The following is a 27,922-nucleotide window of genomic DNA, read 5'->3' on the forward strand; positions in this document are numbered from 1 at the left end:
TTGAATCAATTACAGGTCGCTGTAGCTGAGGAGCATTTGTTCGAGCGGCCGCGGACCCAGACGGAGGGGCGCACATATGCTTGCTCTCAACTCGGCTTGAGGATTACCACTGCAACAAAAAGCCTGGACCCTTAACTGCGCCAATTGGAGTACTTTTGTATGGGCTATTGAATGCAATTAGGAGTTTTTTTTTAATCAAAGGGCACAATCAAAAGGAGTTTCAAAAGGTATTGTATTAGTTAATTGGTACAACTAATTGGTTTCACCCTTAAAGTATAATTCATTTTTAAGATAAATCTGTAGTTGAGCAAACCTTAGAATTAAACTAACTTTTGGCAGATTTAGAAAATATTCTGAATGCATCCAGGTAAACACCGTTATAGAGGAAAATTGTGTTTTTCCGTTGATTTAGGCATTTTAGCAAGCTTTAGGGATAATTAATCATTTGCTGATTTATTTTTCTCCGGGGATTTACTTTGTCGTTTGGATTTATAATGCAACTCGTTTTCTACATGCACTTTTCACCGCGGGCAAACTTTGGATATCTGGAACATCCTCTCTAACGGAATACAGCATTATCGTATGAAACAAATGGCTTCACTGTCGGACGCCGAACGAAGGGATGTATTTGTTGTGGCCGCCTGAGAAGCGCCTCAGTTCTGACTCACAGCTGGTGGTGTCACCCTGCCAGTGGCACCTCCGCATTTTCTGGATGCTACGCTGGCATCTACAAGCAAACACACTTCAAATTGGATTTCAATTCGTTTGCGCTCATGTGTGTGGAATGTCGGCTATTTGGAGAGGAATAGCATCATGCAGAATTTGTTTTGGGGACGGATGGCAGTCTTATTGGAGCAGCAAGGACGGGACTGGGGCTTTGCTGAGTGTTCAACTTTCCTTTCCACACTGGATGCATACTGTTGGTAGAGGGGACGCTTTCTTTCGGTTGCTCAACTTTCAAAGCACAAGTCAAACGCGTCGCTGCTTGCCCCTGTCGGATAAGAGCACACTCAGCGCGCAATATCATTGAATAAGCAAATCTCTTCACGCAGTTAGATTAGAGGCAGTCGGATTAAGTTACTCCAATTTGATAAAAAGAAGACGACCCATGACAACAAACTTACCCAAGAACTCAATATGACCCCAGTAAAATAGCTCTGTTTCATTCATGCTCTCATTAAAACGTTGACCGTATTTAATCGGACACAGAGTGGTATTGCCTATTACCAATTCCGTTGTCTACTGTTTTCTACAACATTTCTCTTCCTATATCCCCATGGAAATTGATTATGTAGGTGTGGGATTGAATTTGAACAGATTGGTTGAGTGTGAAGTACCGTAAAATGAAACAAACGCTTCTGTCAGCTGTTGCTCTGAAGTGCGAGCGCAGCAGATGAGCGCGCTTGGACGGGAAACATTCGTGTATCTGCGTGTGGGCGGTTGTGCAGAGGAGCGGGGGAGTCTTGATCGGGACTAGTCTCCGAAACTTGGCTCACCCCGACCGTGATACAAAACAATCCTGCCGTCGTTCCGCTCCACGGGACGAGTGTGACCACGCGCCACGGTGCACAAGCTTGTCAAAGCGGATTAGAGCGTTTGTCAGTGTCTCGGGGTGAATCCAGACAAGGATTCCCACGACAGTGTTTGCCGTTCAAACAACGCTGTGGAGAAGGGTCGCGTAATTACAGCCTCTCAACACCCCTGGATTTGCTATGGGTAATTACCCCGTCGGGATGCACCGGAGAGCACGTCCACTAAAGGCATCTGGTGACAGTCGACTGGCGTTTTGTCTCAGGGTTATAGCAGCAAAGTTGACTCATTTGCTTATATCAGTATACTGACCTCAACTTTTCATCTTTCCACAATAGTTATGTTTCAGATTTCAGCAAAGCAACATTTGAAAGAAAAACCCCAGATTACAACTATTATTTTATTTGCAATTTGATAGGCTTAACCTGAAAGTCTGATATGAATTGCTCACAGCAAGACCAGTCAGCCACAGTTCGATTAGAGCGCTCGGACTGATTGCCCCCTTGGTTTGAGTGGCGTCTCTCGTCCCGCTCGAGTGCTGATGGATTCCAGGGGTCCGCACATAGCACAGACTCTCGAGCCAGACAGACAGATAAAGGCATCGGCGCGCGGAATGTCTTTAGTCCAGCACCTAGCTGCGCGCCTGATTAGAAACACCGCCTCTTAAATTAGTTATTTGACAAGTACGTACTTCACTGAATCATTCGTCACAACAGTAATTCACAGGATAATTTATATAACTAAACAGCAATTAAAACTCCCCTGACACTTCTAACAGACTACAGCTGATCAAGTATGTGTTATATGGTGGTTAAAATTGGTCTTGTAGCTGTTACATTCCTACCTATCTACTTTTGTACGGTGTCGAGTGATGAATAATAGCACAAACAGGTCTGAAATATCGTTAACTGGGTAAAATACAGAACGTAAAATGTTACATCAGCGGTCCATCCGAAAACAAATCTGTATGAAACCTTGTTTCAAGGATGAAACGTAGGCAAAGTAACTGACTCCATGAATAAAAATCCAGAAACACGCCATGTAGCCTATTATGTATATATTCAAAACGTGTTTTATGCGAATCAAAAGTGTGCTTAACGGCGAATAAGTTGCAGTCAAGTTTTCTGGGGAACCTGAGTCCTCTCCAATCGGGTCGACTTCGCGAAAACGTGTAATCTGTCTCCACCCAGTGGTCGTTCAGGGTTGCGTTACAGGTTTCAAACAAATGGAGTTGGCGCTGCGCAGTTTATTCAATAGAGGCCAACGTTTTTTTTATGGACCTAACCTAGGCTACTCTGGGACTTTACCTTTCCATACCTTGTTCTGCTGCTATTATTGGATGCTAACTTTACAAGACGAGAAATTCCATGCATTTACAGTAGGAATAAGGACTATTAAGGAGACAGGAAAGGAGTAGACTCACTAGGTCTCCAGTTCTACCGGACTTTTTCATAGTTCTTTATAAACTGCGGATTGTTCCTTTCTCTGGCTGACCAAACGTTCTTTTACATGACATATTAAGGGGAAAGAACACCATGTGCATCTGTGGGTCCATAATACCCCCTCTCTTTCTCTTCTTGTCTTTTCAGCAGGCCACAGCAACGTGACCATGGGGGGTTTCGAGACCCATCTCACTCTTTTGGCTGTGTTAATCAGTGTATTACCAGGTAATTACCAGAGATTAAATACGATAAATCAGTTTATTAACTCAATGCATTTGTTGTTCCATTCTGATTAGATTGTATGCATTATGATCGGAGAGGCATACTGACTGACGCACCTCAATATGAAAGTGTCATTGCTTGTTTCTGACAAGGAGATTATAAGCTCATTTACGTGTTCTCTTTTACACGATTATATACAATGACTATTTTCCTATTATACATACTATGAACATTGCCAATATGATGACCAATAACACACGAGATTAGTTCTAAGCACATTTTAGAGCGGAGCGCTCTTAATTCTTGATTCGAAGCCTTCATTTTATGAACACAGTAGGCTACATTAGGCTACTTGAACAGAATATATTTATGAACATAATACATTACTACTTATGGAGAAGCGCATGTCTTATCTAACTAGCACTGAGAAAGATAACTGCAGTAGTCACAGGCCTCTTGAGAAAGTTCACCTGTCTCTCACTTTCTCCAAACAGCCCGGAGTGATCCACCGGTCATAGTTTCAAACGAAGATGAGTTTGTTGTCGATCTGCACTCACGGTTCAACATCAGCTGTATCGGGAAGAAGGAGGTAGTATGGGCCGACCCCCTGCCCGAAAACGTTTTCTATTATCCTGGGTTCTTCACTGCAACACTTCTGATTGGTGACGCTGAAGCCTCCCATACTGGATACTACACATGTGTTTACGCATCCAAAAATGGCGAATCTGGAAGGCACGAGGACCCAGAGGAGAACGAATCTGAAATATACATATTTGTGCCAGGTATCAAGTACAATTCATCCAAGTAGCTCACTCCAACGATTATGATATTATATATGATGTTATTAACGATCATGTTCTTATAACCTGTAATGAAATTTGTTGCAATCAGAGCTACAGTTACTTTTGAAAATGTGTCTGTGAACACTTTTCATTGATAGGGCTACATATTGGCATTGGTATTACTAGCAAAAGTTCATCGGCCTACTTCTGCTTTAGATCCCGATGTTCCCTTCGCACCTGAGGAGAACACTGAAGTGGAGACTGACCCAATTAGCAATATCATTCCTTGTCGCGTCACCGACCCCCAGTCCCATGTCATTCTCAAAAGCTTGTCAAGTAATGTCGAACTGCAGGGCTTCTATGACAACAAGAATGGCTTTCTTGGCAACTTTTCTGCTGGAAATTACGTATGTGAGACCGTTGTCAACGACGAGACGAAGAGAAGTGCAATCTACACTGTGATTGAAAGGAAACGTAAGTTAAACAAGTTTTACCTATTTAATATTCATAATATCAGTGCAGTATAATGGCCTACCTGTTCTTCTTGACTGATTGTGTGCTCGTCTGTAAACGACAAAGGAACTGGCAAGGAAGTGTAAGCTATAGACTATGATTCACACAATTAATAATCTGATAGGATGGGGAAATCACATGCTCAGACACATTGTTGAAAACTGTGTGAAAAAAAAACGTCTGTTCACCAGCCGTTTTTAACAATTCATAACAACAGCAAGCCAAAGTGACATCATGTACTATCATAAGCACTTAGGGAGATGAAGTCATGCATTAGCTTGAGAGAGCGCTGACATCATGCACCCACACATACACATAGGGGGAACGTGCTTATGGTCCTGTGTGTGTGTGTGTGTGTGTGTGTGTGTGTGTGTGTGTGTGTGTGCAGGACTTCCTGCAGAGTCTGTGGTGAAGCAGGACTTCCAGGTGACACTGAAAGCCAGCGAGGAGGGGGTGATGGCAGGGGACGCCTTCAACCTCACTTGCATCGCTCCGCGGGGGTCTGAGTACCTGCAGCATTGGATCCATCCCCTAAAACAGGCAAGACACCCCCCCCTCCCCACACACACACACACATACACACACACACACACACACACTCCCTTCATACCTCGAATGCCCCCTTCCTTCCTCTCTTTGTCTTCACTTTCTTCCCCTACCTCTTTCTGATTTATCTCTTTTCCGTCTGTTATACCTTCGATGAGCATTTTCTTGAGACAGAGAGACATCACGGAACTTAGTCAAATAAATCTCCAAAGCTGAACTACTGCAACATTTTCCCCCTTTAAATCACAAAAAGTCCAGTAAAGTTCCACAAGTCCCATGTGTGCTTCCAAACGTGCTTCCCAGCTAGACAGTGTGTTAGGGTTGTATGTCTCTCGACCTCTCTGAGAAAGAAGCCGCGGGAGTGGATGAGAAACATGCACATTTCTTAGACGGCCAGGAGAAAAAATGTGTAAAATAGAGGGGAGAAGTTCAAAAGAGAAGAACGGAGAGTAAATCACCTATAAACTTTGACCTTTCTCTCCCCCATGACCTTCAAGACATATGTGTCTCCACCGCAGTCAGTCCTCAGTGAACTTAGAGAAATCTGTTTGTCTGTCAGTGTGTGTGTGTGTGTGTGTTTTGATGAGGGGGGGTGAACAGAGATATACATATGCCAGTAGGGGACACAGATGCAGATGTATCCAGAATCCAGATGGACACCCACCTACATAGGCTGTAGAAAGCATAAACAAACATACACATACACACACACACACACACACACACACACACACACACACACACACACACACACACATATATATATATATCATTCCATAAACACACACAGGTGGGCCTTCACATAAACACAGAATCAGGCAAGCTTTCTCAGACATAAACAAACCAGAACATGTCCCAGAAGATGTCTTTTGATCTGAATCACAAATACACACAAACACATGCACGCACACACAAACAAGAAGACATTGCAGGAGATATTTCACTCATGAAAATGAATGTGCATACCAGCCAGGAATGCAACACAAGACATACTTGAGCATGCAGTTGTACATGTTGTTGCACTTACAAACACACACACACACACACACACACACACACACACACACACACACACACACCACACACACACACACACACACACACACACACACACACACACACACACACACACACACACACAGACATGTGTGTAAATGAGCAGAGGCAAAAGAAGCATTCTTTCCACTACTGTCCTGGCCCATCTGTCTGGTTTTGTGTGATGGGGCACCTCTCTCCTTTAAGCCGTTTAGCAGAGGTGCGAGCAAGTGAGGGCCGCTGGCCCACTTATAAGCCCCCCCCCCCCCCCCCATCCTCTCTTTCTCATCCTCTCTCTCTCTCTCTCTCTCTCTCTCTCTCTCCTTGGGCCGAGGTTCTCCAGTAGTGCTGATTACAAGCCTTTAAAGGAGCTCCCGTTTGGCTGATTTATCTGCCCGGGGCTCCGCTGGGCTTTAGCCTTTGCCTCTGACAGATGGGAGCTCACCGCTCACTGCCTCCGCCTGACACTCAGAATTAAACTGTAGACGGCTGAAGGTGGAGGAGAGGGGAAATCAGATAGTCTCAGCCAAAAAATGTACGATGTGGACTGGAGGGGGGTTGGGGGAGAGAGAGGTAGGATGGGGGGGGATAAGAGTTTTAAAGATCAGAAAGGATGCCCTTATCAATCCTGTTGCTGCCTCAGAATGCTGTTAACATTCTCTGTGTGTGTGTCTTTGCCTCCAGAGAACTGTCAGCGATGTATACATGCTTTAAATGTCAGTTGTTTGAACTGATATTGATCTTCCCCTAGCAGGCTGCGGATGCTATTCCGATGAAGGAGACTCTTCCTGATAAGGTGCTGTACATCCTCAGCATCCCCTCGGCCTCTGCCCACGACGGCGGCACCTATGAGTGCTACGTCACCGACCGGCTCAAGGGACAGACCCGGAGCAGCACAGTGGCCGTTTCCGTCTATGGTAATCCACCTCTCCCTCTGTCTCCCTCTGACTCGAACTCACCTACTGGAGATGTCAGTGTTTTAACATATTTACTCTCATAATATCAATGGAATACAAAGCTTCTTGACTTATCTGTTCTCCATGTTCATTTGTTTACTTGCCTATAAACAATAAAAAACTTGACAAGGAAGTGTAGCCCATGGACTAAATTTCATGCAATTAGTAATCTGGTTGTTTGGAAGAATTTAGTTTGATTATTTTGGTCAGTGATTTAACTGGACTTGGGTAATGGGGTATTGTGGTTATCGGCTGAGGGAAGAGGCTCCCCTGGCTCAGCCCCCCCCCATCCCCTCCACCTCAACCCCGCTGTCTTGAGTAAAGGGACACCTCTGCTTTCACCATCTGGGCTGTGGGGAGGAGATGGCTTGGCCAGATGTGCGGCACACTTTCATCAATTTATATCTTATCCACTCTCCCTGTCTCTCTCTCTCTCTCTCTCTCTCTCTCTCTCTGCAGAGGAAAAGCCTTTTGTGTCGCTGGACCACAGTGGCATTGGTGGCGTGGAGGTTATCACCCTGCTGGAGGACACTGAGTTCACCATCTTTATCGATGCCTACCCAGAGCCCAAGATACTGTGGAAGAAAGATGGCATCCCTCTGGAAAAGAGCACTTTTCTCTACGCTGTCAACAGCCACGTCCTCGGAAACCGGTAAGAACGACTCCACAAAGCAGATTACATGTTTGTTTTTTGTGCGTGACTACATGTGTATGTGTTTGTTATTCAGATAACACACAGGTTCTGCTGGCATATAACACAAATGATAGAAATCAGTCATACTTTGATACTGAAGACCAGTTCACATCATACTGGTCCATCCCTTGCATCCCCTGTTTACTTCAAAAGATTGTTAATGGCTGCCTTTTAAGGTGTAACAAGTTGTGGTGTTTGACTTGACCTTGTGCATCTGCAGGTATCAGAGCGTTTTAAATCTGAAACACCCAACTGAGAAGGACAGTGGGAAGTACACCTTCAACGCCACCAGTGGTCCACACTACGCACACTTCTCTTTTGAACTCCGAGTCAAAGGTGAGTGTGTGAGAGTCTCCTGATAGTGCATGATTTGCCAGCTGGGTCCTCTCCACAGCTTGTAGAGCCACCTGGCGTTTTTGAAGTATGTCAAGTATCTAACTCTGTGTGTGTGTGTGTGTGTGTGTCTCGTGTGTATGTGTGTGTGTGTTTTGTGTGTGTGTGTGTGTGTGTGTGTGTGTGTGTGTGTGTGTGTGTGTGTGTGTGTGTGTGTGTGTGTGTTCCAGCTCCCAGTGCTGTGCTGTTCCCGTCGTCCCAGGCCCCAGTGCTGCTGCCCCAGAGTGATGAGCTGGTGGTGGCACTGGGCTCCTCGTTCCGGCTCACCTGCCGGGGCATGGCCGAGCTGGTGTGGAACGCCCCCACCTACCTGCGCGAGGAGACGCTGGACGACAAGGGCGGCCTGTTCATCAGCATGGTGACGGTGGAGAACGCCGGCGTGACCAACACTGGGGACTACTTCTGCGCCTACAAGGGAGCCAACCAGACGGAGGGCGAGGGCAGCGCCATTTACATCTACGTGCCTGGTGAGGAGGTCCACTACATGTCCACTACTCCACTACATGTCCACTACATGTCCACTACTCCACTACATGTCCACTACACGTCCACTACACGTCCACTACACGTCTACTACACGTCCACTACACAGGATATAGGGTGTCTCTGTGTGTGGGTCTGGGTTACTATGTGTATGTGTGTCGCTGTTTGATTGTTAGATGAATAGTGTGTTGAATAAGAGGTAAAGAGACGAACATTGAAAATTATTTTACAGTCATACATGTGCGCACACACACACACACACACACACACACACACACACACACACACACACACACACACACACACACACACACACACACACACACACACTTGCTTATATATTTGATGCATATACACATAAACTCTCACTCTCACACACACTCAGTCACTCATACTCCTATTTTCCCACACAGATCCAGAGGTGCCGTTCGTCCCCTCCATGGACCCGTCTTACATCCACGTGATGACGGACCACGAGGAGATGGAGATCCCGTGCCGCGTGTCTGACCCCACCGCCAACGTCTCTCTGGTGAACGTGGAGAAGCAGCAGGAGCTGCCCGCCGAGTACGACAGTAAGAGAGGCTTCATCGGTTTCTTCAATGCCGGCACTTACGTCTGCAGAGCGCTCGTCAACGGGCAGGAGCACCTCAGCGAAGAGTACATCGTCCACGGATGGGCAGGTATGTGTGTGAATAAATCTGCATATTGTGTGTGAGTGTGTGTGTGTGTGTGTGTGTGTGTCATCTTTTTCACCTCAGTTTGTTATTGTTAACGGTTGCTGCTGAGCAGATGATTTTATCCAAAGCGTCGTACAACATTGAATAACAATAAACAAAACATCAAGTAGGAACATGTTTAGTGTAAGTCGCGGTGCATATACAAATGTATGACTTCTGTTACAACTCTGTATCCGTTTCAGGAGGCTCTGATCTAAATGTAGAGCTTCTTGCTAAGAGAACTGCTCTCTTGGTGGGAGAGACGCTCACAGTCAATTGTGTAGCCAGAGGCAGTGAGATGCTGGAGGACCACTGGAAGTACCCTGGCAAACTGGTGAGTGAGAGAGAGAGAGAGAGACTGACCTTTAAAAATATAAATTATTAAACATTTCAAAACAGTCTATATTTGTATGTAAGTAAGTAAAAAAAAACATGCCAAGTTACGTTTTTAGTTTTGTGGGTTGGCCATGATAACATGAAACTCATTAGGACAAAGAGAGCGAAATACAGTATAGTATATCTATAATACAGAGTGTGCTCTCCTGTGTGTGGACTTGACATTTGTCCCCCATCTCTCTCCTGTCCAGTATGGTCGTGGTGAGAAGACCGTGAGGGAGAACAGACGAGAGATGACCATCAACTACACCCTGCGGGTGTCCGATGTGTCGCTGAAGGACAGTGGCGTCTACGCCTGCTCCATCACCGACATCATGAGCAACGAGAGCCAAACCAAGGAGCTGACCGTCACCGTTTATGGTATTGCATAATTTCCTTTTTATAGTTGACACCTGGCTCATAGTAAATGAAAATCCATACAAACCAAAACATTTGTATGCAGGTCTTCAAGTCCTCTAACTTTAACTCACTGTGAAGTGGGGTTTAATAAAAAAAGAGCATGTAGCATGTTGCATATATTGAGTGGATGGCTTGTTATTGATATTACAGTGTAGTTATGTAATAATAATACATTATGTTACATAAAGTTATTATGTAATATTATGTAAGTGCATACTATATTTCACAGCATGGTATGTTAATCATAATGTGGGCTTTGTTAGCACTTTGTTCAGCCAACTGCACGGCAGATATATTGTGTAATCCATCTTTATTCAATCATCTGTGTCAAGTTCTCCATGATAATCAGGCAGCTAATGAAAATTAAACGTCTGACTCGTCTGACTCTCTCGTCCGTCTGCGTTTGGCTCCTGTGTCCTCAGAGAGCCCCTTTGTCTCGCTGGTCCCTGACTTCACTCACACGGAGCAGGCCGAGCTGGATGAGGTGCGGGAGTTCAAGGTCGACATCGACGCCTTCCCCGGCGTCAACGTTGTCTGGCACAAAGATGGAGTTCCTCTCGGCGGCAACTCTGCGGAGATGACCACAAACCTCTATACGATCAGCGAGACGAAGTGAGTATTATATCAGTTTATGCTTCTTCTAGATTGTCTTCTATATTGCACTGTGCTTTGTCTTAAATAATACATCTTAAATAATAAATAATACATCAGCGTTGGAAAATGTGGATTGTAATTCAAGTAATGCTTTATTTGTTAAAATTTCCCCAGCGATTTTCAAAGTCAAATTCCCCTTCATAACTTAATGGCGGCCATTTTGTTTTTGTGCAGATACCAGAGCGCTCTGACCCTGATCCGTGCGAAGGCTGAGGACAGCGGCAACTACATGGTCAGGGCCGAGACCCGGAACCAGAGCAGCAGCTTCAGCTTCTCCCTGCAGGTCAAAGGTGAGCCAGTCCAGGAATCCTCTCTGATGTTACAACCGCCATTACCCCCCTCCTCCCCCATCCATCCATCACTGTCTCTCAGGCATGCATGCACGCACGGACATACTGCATCTGCAGGTTCTCTGGTTCTCTGAGGGAGTCCAAGCGCTTGGTATTGACAAGCTGATGATGAAGTTTTTTTTGACAGCACTGTTGGGCAGCATTTCCAAGAAACGCATGAAAAGCACACCTTAAATAGACAGTGGTTATCTGCCATGCCCAAATATGCATAACCCCTTTGTCTTTGCCTTTGTTTCATATTGTTGGCTTCTGTCAGTTTGTTACCAAATTATGTTTGTCAAAACTATTCCTATGGATGGGCAGAGAAGTCTTAGAACAGAGCCGTCCTGTCAAAGATAACTTATCGCAAATTGGAATAAATATCTTTTATCTTTTAAAACCTTATCTTTTACTGTCTATGGACTGAACCACATTTGATCTATTTTCAGCCATGCATTTCTCAGTCTTTCTTTACCCATAAGCCCTTGGGTTGACCCACTGTGTCTGTGTCCCTCTTGCAGTCCCTGCAGTCATCGTGGAGATGATGGACCTCCACCACGGCTCCGCCACGGGTCAGTCAGTCGTGTGCATCGCTGAGGGGGAGCCCTTGCCAGAAGTGGAGTGGCTCATCTGTAAGAACATCAAACAGTAAGTAGACCTTCTCCAGCAGATCTCCACAGTCCTGTCTTCCTGCACCCTCATTGCCCCATCAATCTCTAACTTCCTTTTCTCTCCTTCTCTCTTCTTTTCTCTTCTCTGTGCTTTTTGAACCTTTTTCTTATTTATTTCCTTCCTTTCTTCCCTCCTTCCTTCCTCTCTCTTTCTCCTTTTTTCCTTCTTTTTATCCATGTTATTTCTCCATCTTCTCTCTTTCCTCTCCCTGACACTGAGATATATTTAGTATCATCTGCTATTACATGACTTCATTCTGTCACCATGGTCACCCTCTCCCCCCTCCTGCCTCGCCCTTCTCCCCTCAGCTGTGCCAATGACTCCACCCAGTGGAGCCCGCTACCTGCCAACTCCACTGAGATCACCGTGGACACGCACATCAACCAGGACGTGCAGCTGGAGAGCCAGGTGATCTTCGGCCATCTGGAGAACACGCTGGCCGTCCGGTGCCTGGCCAAGAACGACATGGCCACCGTGGCCCGGGAGGTCAAGCTGGTGACCAGCGGTAAGCGTTCCAAACAGTCCGCAAAGACATGACAGATGACTTCATGGTGATCTTTTTTCTTTTTTTTTTTTTTGAAAAATTAACTCGCTGTGGGAATTGGGTGGGAAGGAAAGTTATGAAAGACACAGAGAGACTCTTTTACGCTGCTCTCTCAGAGAGAGTTATGGGAGGACACTCTTTCACTTCTCAGTGATCATCTGGCTGTAGTCAAATATTTCTTTGTATTTAGATACATATTCAAATATGGCGTGATGTACTCTTTCTCCCTCAAGTCTATTTATCTCAAATTTGCATTCGCTTTTAATAATGAACTCTGCCGTTGCATGAAGGCATTTTATATCAGCTCTTTTATTTATCTGTGTTCAGAGACATTTGGGTTTCTGGACAGCTCATTAAAATGGCATCCTCCTGAAAATGGGGGTGGCTTTCAGAGACTTAATGATCCTCCATGTTGTATCCACTTTCCCCGAGGTCATCAGTTAGCTTCACCCTTTCTCTGTGTTATGTTAGCCTCCCCACCAGTCAGTCCATTTAGACTTGACAGACTGATAACCCTGCGAGTGAGTGAGTGTGTGTGTGTGTGTGTGTGTGTGTGTGTGTGTGTGTGTGTGTGTGTGTGTGTGTGTGTGTGTGTGTGTTGCTCTGTTGTGTGTGTGTGTGTGTGTGTGTGTGTGTGTGTGTGTGTTGCTCATGTTGTGTGTGTGTGGGTGTTGCTGTGTGTTGTGTGTGTGTGTGTGTGCTCATGTTGTGTGTGTGGGTGTTGCTCATGTTGTGTGTGTGGGTGTTGCTCATGTTGTGTGTGTGGGTGTTACTCATGTTGTGTGTGTGTGTGTGTTGCTCATGTTGTGTGTGTGGGTGTTGCTCATGTTGTGTGTGTGTGGGTGTTGCTCATGTTGTGTGTTTCGTGCCTCAGGTCCTCACTCGGAGCTGACCGTGGCAGCTGCTGTGCTGGTGTTGCTGGTCATTGTCATCATCTCACTCATTGTGCTGGTCATTATCTGGAAACAGGTACTCATTCACTCACTCACTCACTCACTTACTCACCCACTCCCTCACACATACATCTCACACCCACTCCTACCCTCTCAATCTCTCACATCTCTACACACTCACTCACTAATGGAGTCTCTCACTCTTGCTCTCACTCACTCACTCACTCACTCACTCACTCACTCACTCACTCACTCACTCACTCATTTACTTTTACTCCATTCACTCACCAGTGCATCTACTCCCCTCATTTAATCCCTCATTCATTAATCTCACTCACTCACTCACGTCAGAGTCACCCTCTCACATTTATTCACACCTTTATCCATGTGATCATATATACATTTGTAGTTCCATTCAGTTCTCCCGTACAATCAGGGGTGAGACTGGGAAAACTGCACTGAGATCAGTTAATGAAAGGGATTTCACACCAGAGTTTCCCTTCCCCCCTCTCTATTTCTCTCTCTCTTTCCCTCTCTCTCTCTCTCTCTCTCTCTCTCTCTCTCTCCCTCCATCTCTCTCTCTCTCCTCTACAGAAGCCACGCTATGAGATCCGGTGGCGGGTGATTGAGTCGGTCAGTCCGGACGGTCACGAGTACATCTACGTGGACCCCATGCAGCTTCCCTATGACTCCCGCTGGGAGTTCCCTCGCGATGGCTTGGTTCTGGGTAAGCGGACCTCAGCCTGTCCGTTCAAGCTCTGTCCTTTGCGTTAGGTCCCTGTTCATCCCAGCTAGTTATATGGCAGACGTGGCAAATGTCAGTGGGCTGAAAAGCCATTTAAGTGTATCACAACACAACACGCCTATACTTACTCTCTCTCTCTCTTTCTCTCTCTCTCTCTATCAATTCAATTCAATTCAATTCAAGGTAGCTTTATTGGCATGACAAATATTTATTTGCATTGCTAAAGCAGGACATCAAACAAAACAATACAGAACATACGATAGATAAGACATTTATACATATAAACGTGTGTGTGTGTGTGTGTGTGTGTGTGTGTGTGTGTGTGTGTGCTGAAAATGGTAGGTATTTCATGTGTATAGTGTGTATAGTGTCTAATCACTGTCCCTCACTCTATGGCATTCTATCCCTCTCTTTCTCTCTGTCTCTTTCTGGCTGTAATCTAAGTGTGGTCTTGTTGCGGTCGTACCCCAGTTACATTCTGGTTGGTCTCTGGATGGGCTGCGGTCATGTTGTGGTCAGATTCCAATCAGACTGAGGCTGTGATGTTTCACTTCATTTTAACCATAAGAGGGAGGGAGAGAGGAGGAGGTCATCTGGATGGGTGGGGACCAAGAGAGAAGGAAGAGTAGCAGAGAGGGATGAAAGAGGAAAGAGTGCAGAGAGAGAAGAATGGGAGAAAGAGAGGGAAGGAGGGGTGAAGTGTGTAGCTTTTAGTGAGCAGCTCAGTGATCAAAGAGACTCCCTCTCCCTTTGGGAAAAGTCGTAAAACACGGTCTGGTCTAAAAAGCTCAAACATGACAGTACGTCTGTGTTAGTGTCTGTGTCTATGTTTACTGTATGTCTCTGTGTGTGTATGTGTTTGTGTTTGCGTCTGTGTGTATATACTGTGTGCTATGCATTTGTCAGTGTTAGATTGTTAGATATTCAATCTGTAATGAATCTACTGAGAAACAAATGAGAGAGTAAATGTGTGTGTGTGTGTGTGTGTGTGTGTGTGTGTGTGTGTGTGAGAGAGAGAGATGGGAATGTGACACTGATTATTCTCTTGGCTTCTCTCTTTATCTTCTTTTTTGCTTTCTCCTTTTTTCTCTCTCCCTCTCTCCTTCTCTCTCTCTCTCCTCTCCCAGGTCGTATTCTGGGCTCGGGGGCCTTTGGGAAGGTGGTCGAGGGCACGGCCTACGGGCTCAGTCGCTCCCAGCCTGTCATGAAGGTGGCTGTAAAGATGCTGAAACGTGAGTCTGCTGCACCACCACCACTGCAGTCAATCTGCTAGGCCATCCTTAAAAAAAATATTTTCGCACCCTCCCCCTGTCAGCCCTTCACTATCTCCCCGACCGATTTGTTTTTTTTTTACCTAAACAACCAATACAAATGCATGTTAGAGCAAAAATTGCCACAGTGTAGTGCTTTTTTCTTTCAAAATAATGGTTACGAAGTTCTGGAAGAACTCTCTCTCTCATCCCTTCTCCCCAGTCTAGCGGTGACTCTCTATTGAAATTGGTTGTGGTCTATTCAGTCGGTCCGCAACATGGAGACTTGGTCCGGTCGTGGAGGAAATTAGCCCGGTGTTTCATCTGATAATTTGCTGCGCAGTTCTTTGCTTCTGTCTCATGGAGCCCTCAATTAAGTGATGGTATGAGCATCTCAATGTGCGTCTGCCTGAACCTCGATAACGTCTCTCTGTTGGAAGGCTATTTTATTTATTTAACGAAACTCTTGTTTTTTGGAACTCTGTAAAATACACTGTATAGCATTGAGTATTGTATAGTCAAATTCTCTCCCGTGGCCAAGAGCTAGCCACTTTCTGCGTACATGTAGATGAGCCCCTATGACCCAAAAAGTCTTCCATGACTGGGCCTCAGGTCAAAGAAGTTTGAGGAAAGGCCATATAACCTGTGAGAAACAGGCACGGGTTGAAGACCCAGTCATGTCTGAGCTTCCTACGAAGATCATGACCCTACCTTTTAATTGGGCTGTTACTGCAAACAAAAATATTTTTTAAGGATGGCCCCATCAGCCCTTTCAATCATTGTCATCTTAAAATAATGCCTGCTTTCTCGTCTCTCTTTTCTCCTTCCTCTCTTTTCCCTTCTCTCTCTCTCTCTCTCTCTCTCTCTGCACCAAGTCAGGGCGCCAGGTGACTGCAGATGCACACTGCAAAACACACACACACACACACACACACACACACACACACACACAATTTAACGCATTACAGACACACCCAAAGTCACATACTCTGTTTGCCTGGACATCAACCCATACTTACACATCTGTAGTTACATGCATCAGTACATGCCAACAGACTTCATGATGTCATTTAAACACACACACACACACACACACACACACAAACACAACATGCAAACCAGGCTAAGGCTAAGTTAGTGGGGAGTCCACTCCAAACACACGTCTGGAACAGTGGAGTGGTAGCCAGCAGCAGGGTGTGTTTTCGCTGGGCAACTGCTCTGCTCTGCTCTGGTCAGCCTGCTCCGAGGCTGAGGAATGTTAACAGGCTGGTGTTTTTTATTGACCTGCTCAAGGGGCCTGCTTCACTGCAGGGGCTTTTAGGGGCTTTTATGAGCCCCTGATAACACCGACATGCTGACTAATACCAGCTTTTCTCTCTCTCTCTCTCTCTCTCTCTCTCTCTCTTATTGGCCCTGTCTCTCATCCTCTCCTTGTCTCTGTTTCTCACTTTTTATTTCTCTGTTACTTTCTCTCTCTTTCTCTCATATTCTCTTTCTCTCTCGGCCTCTTTCTCTTCTACCTGCTACAGGGCCCATCTACATCATCACTGAGTACTGTTTCTATGGCGACCTGGTCAACTACCTGCACAAGAACCGCGACAGCTTCCTGAGTCACCACCCAGAGAAGGGCAAGAAAGAGCTGGACATCTTCGGCATCAACCCCGCCGACGAGACCAGCAGAAGGTGGGTCACGGCACCGTCCACTGCCCACATCCACCCACCTGCTGTTCCCTCCCCAGAGAATATGTTCAGTGCACTCACACAAAGAGATGGCATCCACCCACGCCAGGAGAGTGTGTGTGGGGGGGCAGCTCTTTGACATTGAGATGACCTTCCCCCATACACCCACCCACCCCTGCCACTACCTCCACCCGCTGTTTACCTACACTGAGAATGCACTCAGTGCCTCGCCATCAGCGCCCAGGAGAACACAGTGCCATCCACACCCACCCACCTACCCTGGGCAGTGAGGGGGCAATTCGTTTGTAATTGAGTTAACCTTCCGAACAGGGTGCCCATTGAGATATAAATATGAATCTGTCCCATGATCCTGATCCCTGGTCTGCGTCCCAGAGCCAGAGTTACATTTGCCTATCCATCAAGGGCCCTCACTCAGAGAGGCCTCTTCGGTTGGGCAACCGCGAGCGCCTCGTGCTCCATCATGGGTGTTTCGGATGGCCGCGGACGAGCCCCAGGGTGACAGTCGGCTCTTTGTGGAGCGGCAGCCGAGTCGAAGGCGCTGCTTTTTTTTTTTTTTTTTTTTTTGAGGGGAGCGAAGAGGTCTGCCTGGCGTCTCTGCATAATCGAATCTCGAATTATCGAATCGAGCACTCTTAGATTTCCACCTAATCGAATCAGCGCTGTTTAGCACCCATTCATTACTGAAGAGGGGCAGTGACAACTCGGTGGATTCAGTTGGGGGGGGGGGGTTGCAAGCAGGTCTAGGTGCTTAGAGAGAGAGAGAGAGAGAGAGAGAGAGAGAGAGAGAGAGAGAGAGAGAACAAGAGAGAGAGATAGATGGAGATCGAGAGAGTGACTTCATGGTGATTTAATCTCCCTAAACTCTCCACTCGGAGGCATCTCCTGGATGACCCCACTTCCTATCCTCACCCTGACAGGAAGCGGGGTCACTTATGCGTGGCTGGCCAGCAGCGTCCTGCTGTGTCATACCATTAATGGAGTGCTAGCCACGGAGCAGGACTAGTGATGTCACTGACCGCAGCTCCCCTGTGGGTCTTCCTGAGTAACAGCTGGCTGAGATGAGGTCATCGCTCTCCGGGAGCCGCCCACTCGTAAACAATGAGGTTATTGTGCAGCGATGGTCATTTCATAGTGAAGTCTGACAACATGTTGACAGGGAACTAATCATGAGATCATTGAATTTGGTGTGCTCCCATGCCTGATGGTGTGTCCTGTTTTTGTGTGTGTGTGTGTGTGTGTGTGTGTGTGTGTGTGTGTGTGTGTGCTGCAGCTATGTGATCCTGTCGTTCGAGGGTAAAGGGGACTACATGGACATGAAGCAGGCGGACACCACCCAGTACGTGCCCATGCTGGAGATGAACCAGGCCTCCAAGTACTCACACCTGCAGGGCTCCGACTACGACCACCCGCCCTCTCAAAAAAATGGTACACACACCTCCTCCACCTCTTCTTCATGCCCACTCTTTCACCTGCTTCCTCCTCCCACACTCCCATGAGCAACTCAACCACAACACACCACCACCTCCCTCTCCTCCACCTCATTCTCCTCTTCCACCTCCTCTTCTTCCTACTCTAAACTTCTTCTCCACCTCCAACCACAACCGTCCACCCTCTCAAAAGCAACCTGACTTGTAACACAGCTCCGCATCCTCCTCCTTCTCCCTCTACTTCTCCTTCTCCATGCCCTACTCCTTCTCATTGTTCTCCCTCTTCATCATCTTCTTTTCCTACTCCACATCCTCCTCCTCCTCCTCCTCTCCTAACCACCCACAGTCCCACATTCCCACACTTTCATCCTCATCCCTATTCTAGTCTTTCTTGCTCTCCTTTTCATCATCTCTGTTTCGCTCTCTCTCTCTGTTTATCTATCTTTCTTGCTCGCTGTCCTCTCACATTTTCCCTCTCCACTTTCCTTTCTCCTTCCAATGCGTCCTCTTTTCCTCTCTCTATGTTTTGCTCTGGTCACTTTGGCTCGGCTCGAGTGCCCACTTTGGCTCGGTCCGGCCGCGGTTCGCCAGTGAAGTTTAGCCAGCGATAGCGAAGGGGGTCCACCCTTCTTCAGCTCTTAAATGGGGCATTGCCTTCTGTGTACCCTTCAATTTTGGAAAGTAATTGCAGCGCGTGTGTCTTAATGCATACTTTGCCCTGCCATCGGTCAGAGCCCGGACTGCACGGCTATAGATGTGCTATAAATATGCTTGGTGTGTGTGTGTGTGTGTGTGTGTGTGTGTGTGTTTTCTTTGAGCAAACACAAACACACATGAGTTTCGTGGGTAGCCTGTGCTGAGTCATTCAGCGGTGAGAAACCCTGACATTCTCTCTCCTTGTGTGTGTGTGTGTGTGTGTGTGTGTGTGTGTTTGTCCCTGTAGAAGGTGAGGGAGAGAGTCTGCTCTCCGATGACAGCAACGAGGGCCTCACCACCATGGACCTCCTCAGCTTCACCTACCAGGTGGCCCGGGGCATGGAGTTCCTGGCCTCCAAGAATGTGAGTACGAGTCTCAAGCTGCCCCATGCATTTCCAGCCACAGAAACACCTCATAACAAAACAACTCATAACAAAATCACAACAATACTAGACAAAGTGATTTTGCAAAAGGAGAAAGTTTAATCAATTTGGACGTACAAGAAATAAAGCATAAAATTCCTCATACCACCATTTAAAGTAAGTTTTGTCAGTGACCAGGCAGCATCTAAAACCAGTGCTTTCAGCCCTGCTGAGATTCACCCTGCCTTTTTGGCAGTAGGTCATTTGTGCATTAGTGGTGTTACTCGAGGCTGTCATTTTGCTGCAAACAGCAGTGCACATTAGCCCAGTGCCTGGTGATGGCCTTTTTGTGTACAAGTGTTTTGGGTGAGGGTGGGAGTGGTGGAGGATCCATCTGCGCCGCATGTTTTCTATGCTAACCGCTAACATGATGGCAGGTTACAGGGTCCGGGGGCCTTGTGTTTTCTGAAGATGACAGCTCTGCCGACGGGCCCTCGGCGCTCTAATGGCGGGGTTAGCGATAGCCGTAAATGTGTAGGCTGAGCTCACTCCAGCGCAGAGGCTAGCGAGACCTAAATAGCGCTCCGCGGACTGTCATTACCTCCCTCCGCTGCAGCGCCGTGATTACATGGTAGCAGCAGCAGCAGCAGTAAGCTACTAATTCAGTATTACACTGATCATCCCCCCCCCCCCCCCCCTGACGTGCACGCTGGACAGCGGAGGAGAGTTTTCCCAAGGACAGAGAGAGAAACCCCAAAAGCCAGAACGTCTAAACGAGTCCAAGACCGAGACCACCAAGAGAGGAGGGAGGGAGGGAGGGAGGGAGGGAGAGAGTGCAAGAAAAGAAAATAAATAATGGCCTTTTGAAAGGAACAAGAATGAAGAGCAAGAAAAGAGAAGACAGTTGAAGTATGTGAATGAGATCGGGACAAAAGGAGACTTTCACAAAAGAGTGGCGTGTGTAGTAGAAAGGAAATGTAAGGTGGGTCATTCTGAGGCTTAGTGAACGAGTGAATGACATCAGTTGAGTGAATGAATGGACAGGAGTAAATGAATAAACGAATGAATGGAGGTTCACTGAGTGGACGTCTAGTTTATCTTCCGTTCTTCACACACCTCTCTCTCTCTCTCTCTCTCTCTCCCCCTCAGTGTGTGCATCGGGACCTGGCCGCCAGAAATGTCTTGCTCTCCCAAGGAAAGATAGTCAAGATCTGTGACTTTGGCCTGGCCAGAGACATCATGCATGACAACAACTATGTCTCCAAAGGAAGCGTGAGTGAGATAGTGTTTTTACGTGTGCATCTGAATGTGTATGTATGTGTGTGTGTGTGTGTGTGTGTGTGTGTGTGTGTGTGTGTGTGTGTGTGTGTATGTGTGTCAGCATGCATGTGTGTGCACACATGTGTGTGCATGCATGCAGTTGTGTGTCTTTATGTAGATGCCTGCTTGTGTGTGTGTTTGTGTCTGTGAGTGTGTGTGTGAGAGAGACATGGTGTAACATGTGTATTGTTTCCCACAGACATTCCTGCCTGTCAAGTGGATGGCTCCAGAGAGCATCTTTGACAACCTGTACACAACCCTCAGTGACGTCTGGTCCTACGGCATCCTGCTGTGGGAGATCTTCTCTCTCGGTAAGCCTCAACAGTCCTGAGGTCAGGGTTGAACTTGAAAAATGCCTCTAGAACCTGACATCATGGAATGAGAACTGATCTCAGACCTGGGAACATACAGAAAGATCTTATATTGATGACATGCTAATGTCTTTCTATTCTTGTATTTCGTTTGTCCTGTAGGAGGAACTCCTTACCCAGGCATGGTGGTCGACTCAAGCTTCTACAACAAAATCAAGAGTGGCTACAGAATGGCCAAGCCTGAGCATGCAACTGAAGTCGTGTATGTCCGCTACTGTCATGTTATCTAAAGATGTTCTTTTATCTGAAAGATGCGTCAGAGGTTAAATTATTATTTATCATGTGCAAGGATGTTCTATATTCAGTGCGCTTAAATGCTCAAACTCAATTTTCTTATTTTCAACATTTTTATGGTCAGTGGCACTTACAGTATGATGAAGTGCTCCACGTTAAAGTTTGAAGCACTGAATAGTCTAGTTGTCTCAGCTCAATTTCATGCTCAGCTCATGTTCGTTTTGGCCTGAACTGCAGTAGTGGCTCTGTGTATTTTAACATAGACTGAACTATGTTAAGCCTGGATTCAATCATACAGTAAATTGAAGTTAAGAATGTTGAACTGAGATGATAGTCTAGTTGGTGTGTGTGTGTGTGTGTGTGTGTGTGTGTGTGTGTGTGTGTGTGTGTGTGTGTGTGTGTGTGTGTGTGTGCGTTTGTGTATTAACTGGTGTGCTCGCTGTTTTGCAGCTATGAGATGATGTCGAAGTGCTGGAACAGCGAGCCAGAGAAGAGGCCTTCCTTCCTGAGCCTGAGTGAGACTGTGGCATCGCTACTGCCTGCAGGATACAAGAGGGTATGTCTCAACCACCACCCCTATTTCTCTCTTTCTTTCTCTTCTCTTTGCATTTCTCCACTACACCTCTCTCTCGCTCCCTCTCTCTCGCACACACACACACACACACACACACACACACACACACACACACACACACACACACACACACACACACACTCTCTCTCAGACACACACCCACACACACACTCTTTTTACTCCCACAGCTCCTCTCTCATTATACACACCATGACCTTTAACCTTTGAATAATCCCCTTCTTACTCCCTTTTTCCCTCTCGTACCTCTATCACCCACTCTTACTCCACCTTCTTACCTTTTCTCCTCTTTCTCACACTCTCAGACGGACACGGGTCAAGATCCCCCCTTTAACATTCTCTCTGCGATCCATTTCTCTCACTCCATCTATCATTTTGTCCTTTTTTTCTCATCCTCCATTTTGGAGCCACAGGGATTCCTTAATTCCCTCCTAAGCACCAATAAAATGGTGAACTTATCCATCCTAGTGCTGTTGCGGAACGCTTACCACTTCCTGTCGTTTAAGCGTGCCGTGTTTCCTACGGGCTTTTGAGACAGAAAGAGAGAGAGAGAGAGAGAGAGAGAGAGTAGACTCTCTTAGACTCAGAGAAAGAGAGGGAGAGAAAGAAGCAGTTTTCCAAAGAGAGAGAGGAGAGAGAGAGCCCTTAGCTACGTGTGCGTTTCCGAGGCCTCTCTGTCAGTGATTAGTGCTGCTGCCGTCGCCGCTGGCGTTCCTGCTGGCTAACACCCCTGCCGCTCCGCGGCACAGCCGAGCGCCCCAGCAGCCAACGCTAACGACGCCTCGCCAGGCTCAGCCCCCGCGGCTCAGCCATAACTGCTCTATTAAAACTGACGCCACATATGGCACTTCAAACTCCGTTTCCCAGTGGCACTAGGGGCCAAGGTTGGTTTGTTTCTCTCCCTCTGCTGTGGAATAACTAGCTCCTGTTATAGCGCCTCTGGATGGGGTGTGGTGGGAAGTGTGGTCGGTTTACAGGCTTCCTAAAGGCTGGTGGGGAGAGAGAGGGCCAGCCGCAGATCAGCTGCTGTAATGGAGCATACGTCTGACTGGGTGGAGCATGTGGCAGCCTAGGGTACCATTACCCATATTTTATAGGGGCAGGTAGTGCTTTCCTCCGCTGTGCTGCTCCAAGAAGATTGGCATTGGCTGTTTTTGCATAAAATTGGGTGTATAATTTTTGGTAAAACTTTAAATGGAGGCCACAGGCAATGGAATTGTGTCTATTTAGAGGATTTAAAATCTCTGTAGAGATCCTGAAATCTCCAAAATAGATATAATTCAATCAACTAAATGTGTATATTTGTACAAAATTGAACATCTGGCACAAATAGTCACCAAATTCTGCATCTTTGCTGTACTTCATGCATGGAAGTGAGAGAAGCATTCGATTTAAAATTTAAAATATTAACTTTTCAGGCCACAAGAACTATCATAGGCTGCAGTGTCTCATGTATTATGTTGCATAACCAGCCACAGCCCGTTTATAAATCATAATTCCTGAGCTGAGGTTTCAATGTCTATGTTTAGCAGAAACAAACCAGACATGACCCAACAGTGCCCTCTACAGATATCCTGAGGACATAACAGTCTTCCTCACTCTGCTCTGAACCTCTGACTCAGTATATAGTAAGACACATAAACCTGTACATTTCCATCCTCACGTTGTCTGTTCTGTCCTATTGTCTCACCTCAGAGCTACGAGCGAATGAACCATGACTTCCTGAAAAGCGATCACCCGGCTGTGACCCGCGTGCAGCGCATGGGCGGCAGCATCATTGGCATCGACGACGATGACAACTACATCGGAGTCACCTACAAGAACCAGGGCAAGCTGAAGGACCGCGAGAGTGGCTTCGACGAGCAGCGCCTCAGCTCGGACAGCGGCTACATCATCCCTCTGCCCGACCTGGACCCGATGTCCGATGAGGAGTACGGCAAGAGGAACCGCCACAGGTAACCCTCCCATCCCCACCCCCCAAACGCATGCATTACCACTGCCTCTCCACACACACAGAGGCTGATGATAATACCCACATCTGGAATATTTAACATATCACTTTGGACAAAAGTGTCTGACAATAAACCATATAATGATGACCATATAAATGACAATTATGCAATTATGACAATAATATTATAAACATATATTGAAACATAAACATATACATACTGTATCAGTGCCTAGTCCAGGCCAGGTCTGGCACTGTTTGGACCAGTTTTCTTCTCTTCCTGGATTCATGTCTATTGGAGTATAAATACTGTGGCATCCATTTTATCTTCATGTTTGTAGTTGTACACAAATGACATGCACAGAGTGACTAGATTTGTCCTATGTGTTACTGTGATGCTGTGACGTTGCAATGCTATTCCATACTATGACCACAAGGTGGCATCTCCAGACCATGTTCCATGCCTCCCTCCCTTCCTCCCTACTAGTTTAACCATGTAGGTAAAAAGTAGAGTAGAGAAAGGGAAAGTAAAGATTAATCTATAATTCTAATATTGGAGGTTAGAAGTATTGTCTAGTTTCAACCATCAGGCTTTGTAGATTAGATCAACTCTTAAACCAGGAGATGATAATTAGTTCTAAATGGAATAAAAGAGCTCAATGTTAATCATTCAAATGTGAGCATCTATTGTAATCAAATCCCATGATGATCAGCAGAAACCTCACCGCTCTGTCCATCCCTGTAGCTCACAGACGTCTGAGGAGAGTGCCATCGAGACCGGCTCCAGCAGCTCCACCCTGGCCAAGCGGATGGAGGGCGAGACTCTGGAGGACATCACCCTGCTGGACGAGATGTGCCTAGACTCCAGCGACCTGGTGGAGGACAGCTTCCTGTGATCCCCAGCCCACCCAGGACAGTCCTCCAGAGTGGACACTATGGTTACGATGCCACACTGTGGAGGGTGAGGTGGGGTGTGAGGGCGTAGGAGTAGAGACTACAAGCTAAGCTACTACCAGCCCATCTGCTCCCCATCCAAAGAACACTCTGAAGACCCCCCCCCCAACTCCTTCCTCTTCATCTCACTCCCCCTCCTGGTTTCCACCCTTGAAATCCCTCCTCGGATCAAAAACAAACCACTTTGCTTCCTCTGTGGTGGAGAGCCATCAGTGACACCCCGTGCGTGTGGATTCCTTTCACTCGAACATTGCCCCGAGGACTGGAGGACTGACTGAGAATGGAGACTAACATTCGAGAAGTTTTCAGCGGCAAAAGTGTTAACAATGTCATATCTCCCATTCTCTTGAATCACACACTCGAGATTATACAATAGCCTATGGACATACGATACGTGTGTGTGTGTGTATATGTGCGTGTTTTTAATGTATAGAATTTCAGTGGGCATTCCTGACGCAGCGAGATAAGCAAGGACGCATCGAAGACCTGAACAAAAGCAGCAAAACGGACTTAAACCAACATCAGGACCTCTTTCTTTTGTAGTCCATCAAGACTGTCAAAAACCACTACAGACATTTATTTAAACAAGAAAAAAAGCATCAGATGGTCTCTCCAAATCCATCATCACACAGTCCGGACCTTTGTAGTATTCAGCATGGACTGCATGTCCCTCTCAGCCACACACACAATGTCCCTCTGGCACCAGTTGACTTCCAATAAGGACCAATAACTTACTTTGAAATGAAAAGCACAATCGCTGAACTATAAATCTATGTTTTATAAGCAATCGTAGTGGTCAACTATTGAATACATGCCGTTTGAATTTATTTTTTTACTTTCTAGCACATATAAATATGTATTATTTGTGAATATTAGATTAGTGTCTCTCTCTCTCTCTGTGTGTGTGTGTGTAAGAGAGTGAGTGAGTGTGTGTATGTGAGTGAGTGTGAGTGTGTGTGTGTGTGTAAAGAGGTTTTTTTGTAAATGAAGAATATGACTTAGGTTTATAAGTTGCATGCACCTCTGTAACTTAGACCTTTTGTAAAATACACCATAATACCGTTTTAAAATCACCCAAGTGGAACCCAAGTAGCACAGCAAAAGGCATGCTTATTTTCACAGTAGACCAAAGCTAGAGCAGAATAACTAGCATCACATATCAATTTCATTGTCTCCAGCATCATTAGGTCCTTAGTTTTGTCATCATACTGCTAAACTATTTCATTTGTATTTGGTCTATATTTTCTTATTTTAGTCATCATTATACTTACAAGTGTCCTACTATTTCCTACAACCAAAAGCAATACTTATATTAGCTTTATGTTAACCTGTGATATACAGAAACATTTTGAGAAATGGCTGCCATCAGCCAGTGTTATAAACCAAACGAGTCAAGGTACATACCAACCTATTATTGTGAATAAGCTGGATTATGTTCTGATGCTGTATGTAAAAATTGAGTGCTTCCACCTTCAACCATTATTCTGAGGAGCGAGAATGATGATGATAATAATATGCTTTATAGTTATACGGTTGAGAGTTTATAGTGTGTGTTGCTAGATTTGGAGTGGCTTTGCTGGAGATCGAACGTGCTGGAACTAAGAACTGACCAACGGAATATCACCTGGAGGGATCACTTTGGCTCCTGCCATATTACGCTGAGACGGTTGATCAAGGATCAAGTTGTCACTTTTTTATTGGATTTGTGAGCATTGTGACAGCAAAAACCCAGGATAGACACTTCTTCAAAATGTGTGAGGTGACGGCGGAAATGGCCTCATAGAAGACGTTCTGTGTAGATGGGTTTTAGCAGCTCTGTGATCGGACCTTTTCCAGCATGTTAAAACACAGACCAAAGCAGTTAGGCAGGGGGGGACAGTATGCCAGATCAACTCACGCCTCCACAGGCTGCTTCTATATATGATTGGGTCTCTACACGCCAGCCATGGTGTAGCAGATGTTGAGCAGAAGTCAGTGTGTTTTTCTTGTTGTTATTGTGACATTGTCTGTCTAATCTTGCTTTCTTACTTTTCGTTTGGACAAGAAGCTTGTGTACAAGCCCAGTGAAATTCACTTTCCACAAGCGTCCATAGTATACCTTAGAGAATAATCACTCCTTTGTTAATTCATACAGTATTTTAGCAAATTATTGAACATGTCGTAAGCGTTCATGTGACATTGTCGTCAAATGGTTTAAAACTGATTTCACTATACCCAGCCCGCTAGCATTCGGAGCTGATACCCCTTCAAGTGTGTTGTAAATGGAATGAAATGCTTTCTGTGTGTTTTGCTTTTGTGAATATCCCCGTTTGAAATTCCCAGCTACGTCACTGCCCGGTGCCCTCTGACCCTACTGCTGACTGTGATATACCTCACAGGCATATTGTATACTGTTGCACTTTTCCCCCCTCTAGTTTTCGCCCTTTGGGTTAGTTTTTGTTTGAACTGAGGAGTTGCTGTTGCTGTGAGCATTTTTGTGTCTGTTTCTGTGGCGACATGAATGTTGAAGTTGGGGAGAAAGGTTGAAGGGAAGATAAAGGTATGAAGTGTATTCCAAGGTACAGTATGATAGTTACTCCCAATACCAGAAGTTATCCTCCTGATTTGTAATATGCGTTATGATTATGTACATTCAGATGATCTATATTTCAATAAATGATTTAAACAATGTATATTTAACTACTCATTTCTCAATGTTCATACTGCCTCCTTTTAGTTTGTTTGTTTAAAGGGTAGTTTCTTTGTGTCTAAGAAGACACAAAAAAGCCATTTTTATGAAATTCCTGTACTGTTTGTGTCCGTATATAGATATGTTGTAATTCAGCTGTTTTTCATAAATAGATGTCCAAATTCAGGTCAAAATTGGCCTCTAAAAATAGAGATTGTCAAACTTGGGGTCGATTTGGGTCCTATTCTGGAGTGGGTGAGAGCCAGACTCATGTCTGGGTCAGGTGCATTCTGGGTAGATTCCATTCCACCCTCCTGGCATGACCCTGGTGAGTTGAAGTGAAAAACCATCACCCCAGTACAAAAAACACTGAGAAGACACTGACACAACACTGAGAACACACCAACACAAGTCTCTGACACACCAATCAGGCATGCACATTGATAATACA

General features: G+C 45.9%; 1 protein-coding gene across 1 annotated transcript; it reads left to right on the top strand.

Moving 5' to 3' along the window:
• pdgfra (platelet-derived growth factor receptor, alpha polypeptide) lies at positions 1 to 27,475 on the top strand. The gene is made up of 29 exons (XM_048252058.1): positions 1 to 227; positions 3,120 to 3,197; positions 3,689 to 3,976; positions 4,193 to 4,450; positions 4,878 to 5,029; positions 6,822 to 6,987; positions 7,486 to 7,678; positions 7,941 to 8,056; positions 8,284 to 8,580; positions 9,010 to 9,276; positions 9,516 to 9,646; positions 9,900 to 10,068; positions 10,530 to 10,719; positions 10,936 to 11,051; positions 11,612 to 11,738; positions 12,071 to 12,267; positions 13,181 to 13,275; positions 13,794 to 13,926; positions 15,072 to 15,176; positions 16,059 to 16,076; positions 16,727 to 16,877; positions 18,166 to 18,320; positions 19,266 to 19,381; positions 20,531 to 20,653; positions 20,901 to 21,012; positions 21,175 to 21,274; positions 21,757 to 21,862; positions 23,594 to 23,853; positions 24,595 to 27,475. Exons 2-29 carry the CDS (start codon positions 3,140 to 3,142, stop codon positions 24,743 to 24,745), a joined length of 4,350 nt encoding a protein of 1,449 aa, XP_048108015.1. The 5' UTR covers positions 1 to 227; positions 3,120 to 3,139; the 3' UTR covers positions 24,746 to 27,475.
• Positions 27,476 to 27,922: the final 447 nt, after the last annotated feature.

The sequence above is a fragment of the Alosa alosa genome, chromosome 9, assembly GCF_017589495.1.
Source record: "Alosa alosa isolate M-15738 ecotype Scorff River chromosome 9, AALO_Geno_1.1, whole genome shotgun sequence".
NCBI classification, from domain to species: domain Eukaryota; kingdom Metazoa; phylum Chordata; class Actinopteri; order Clupeiformes; family Clupeidae; genus Alosa; species Alosa alosa.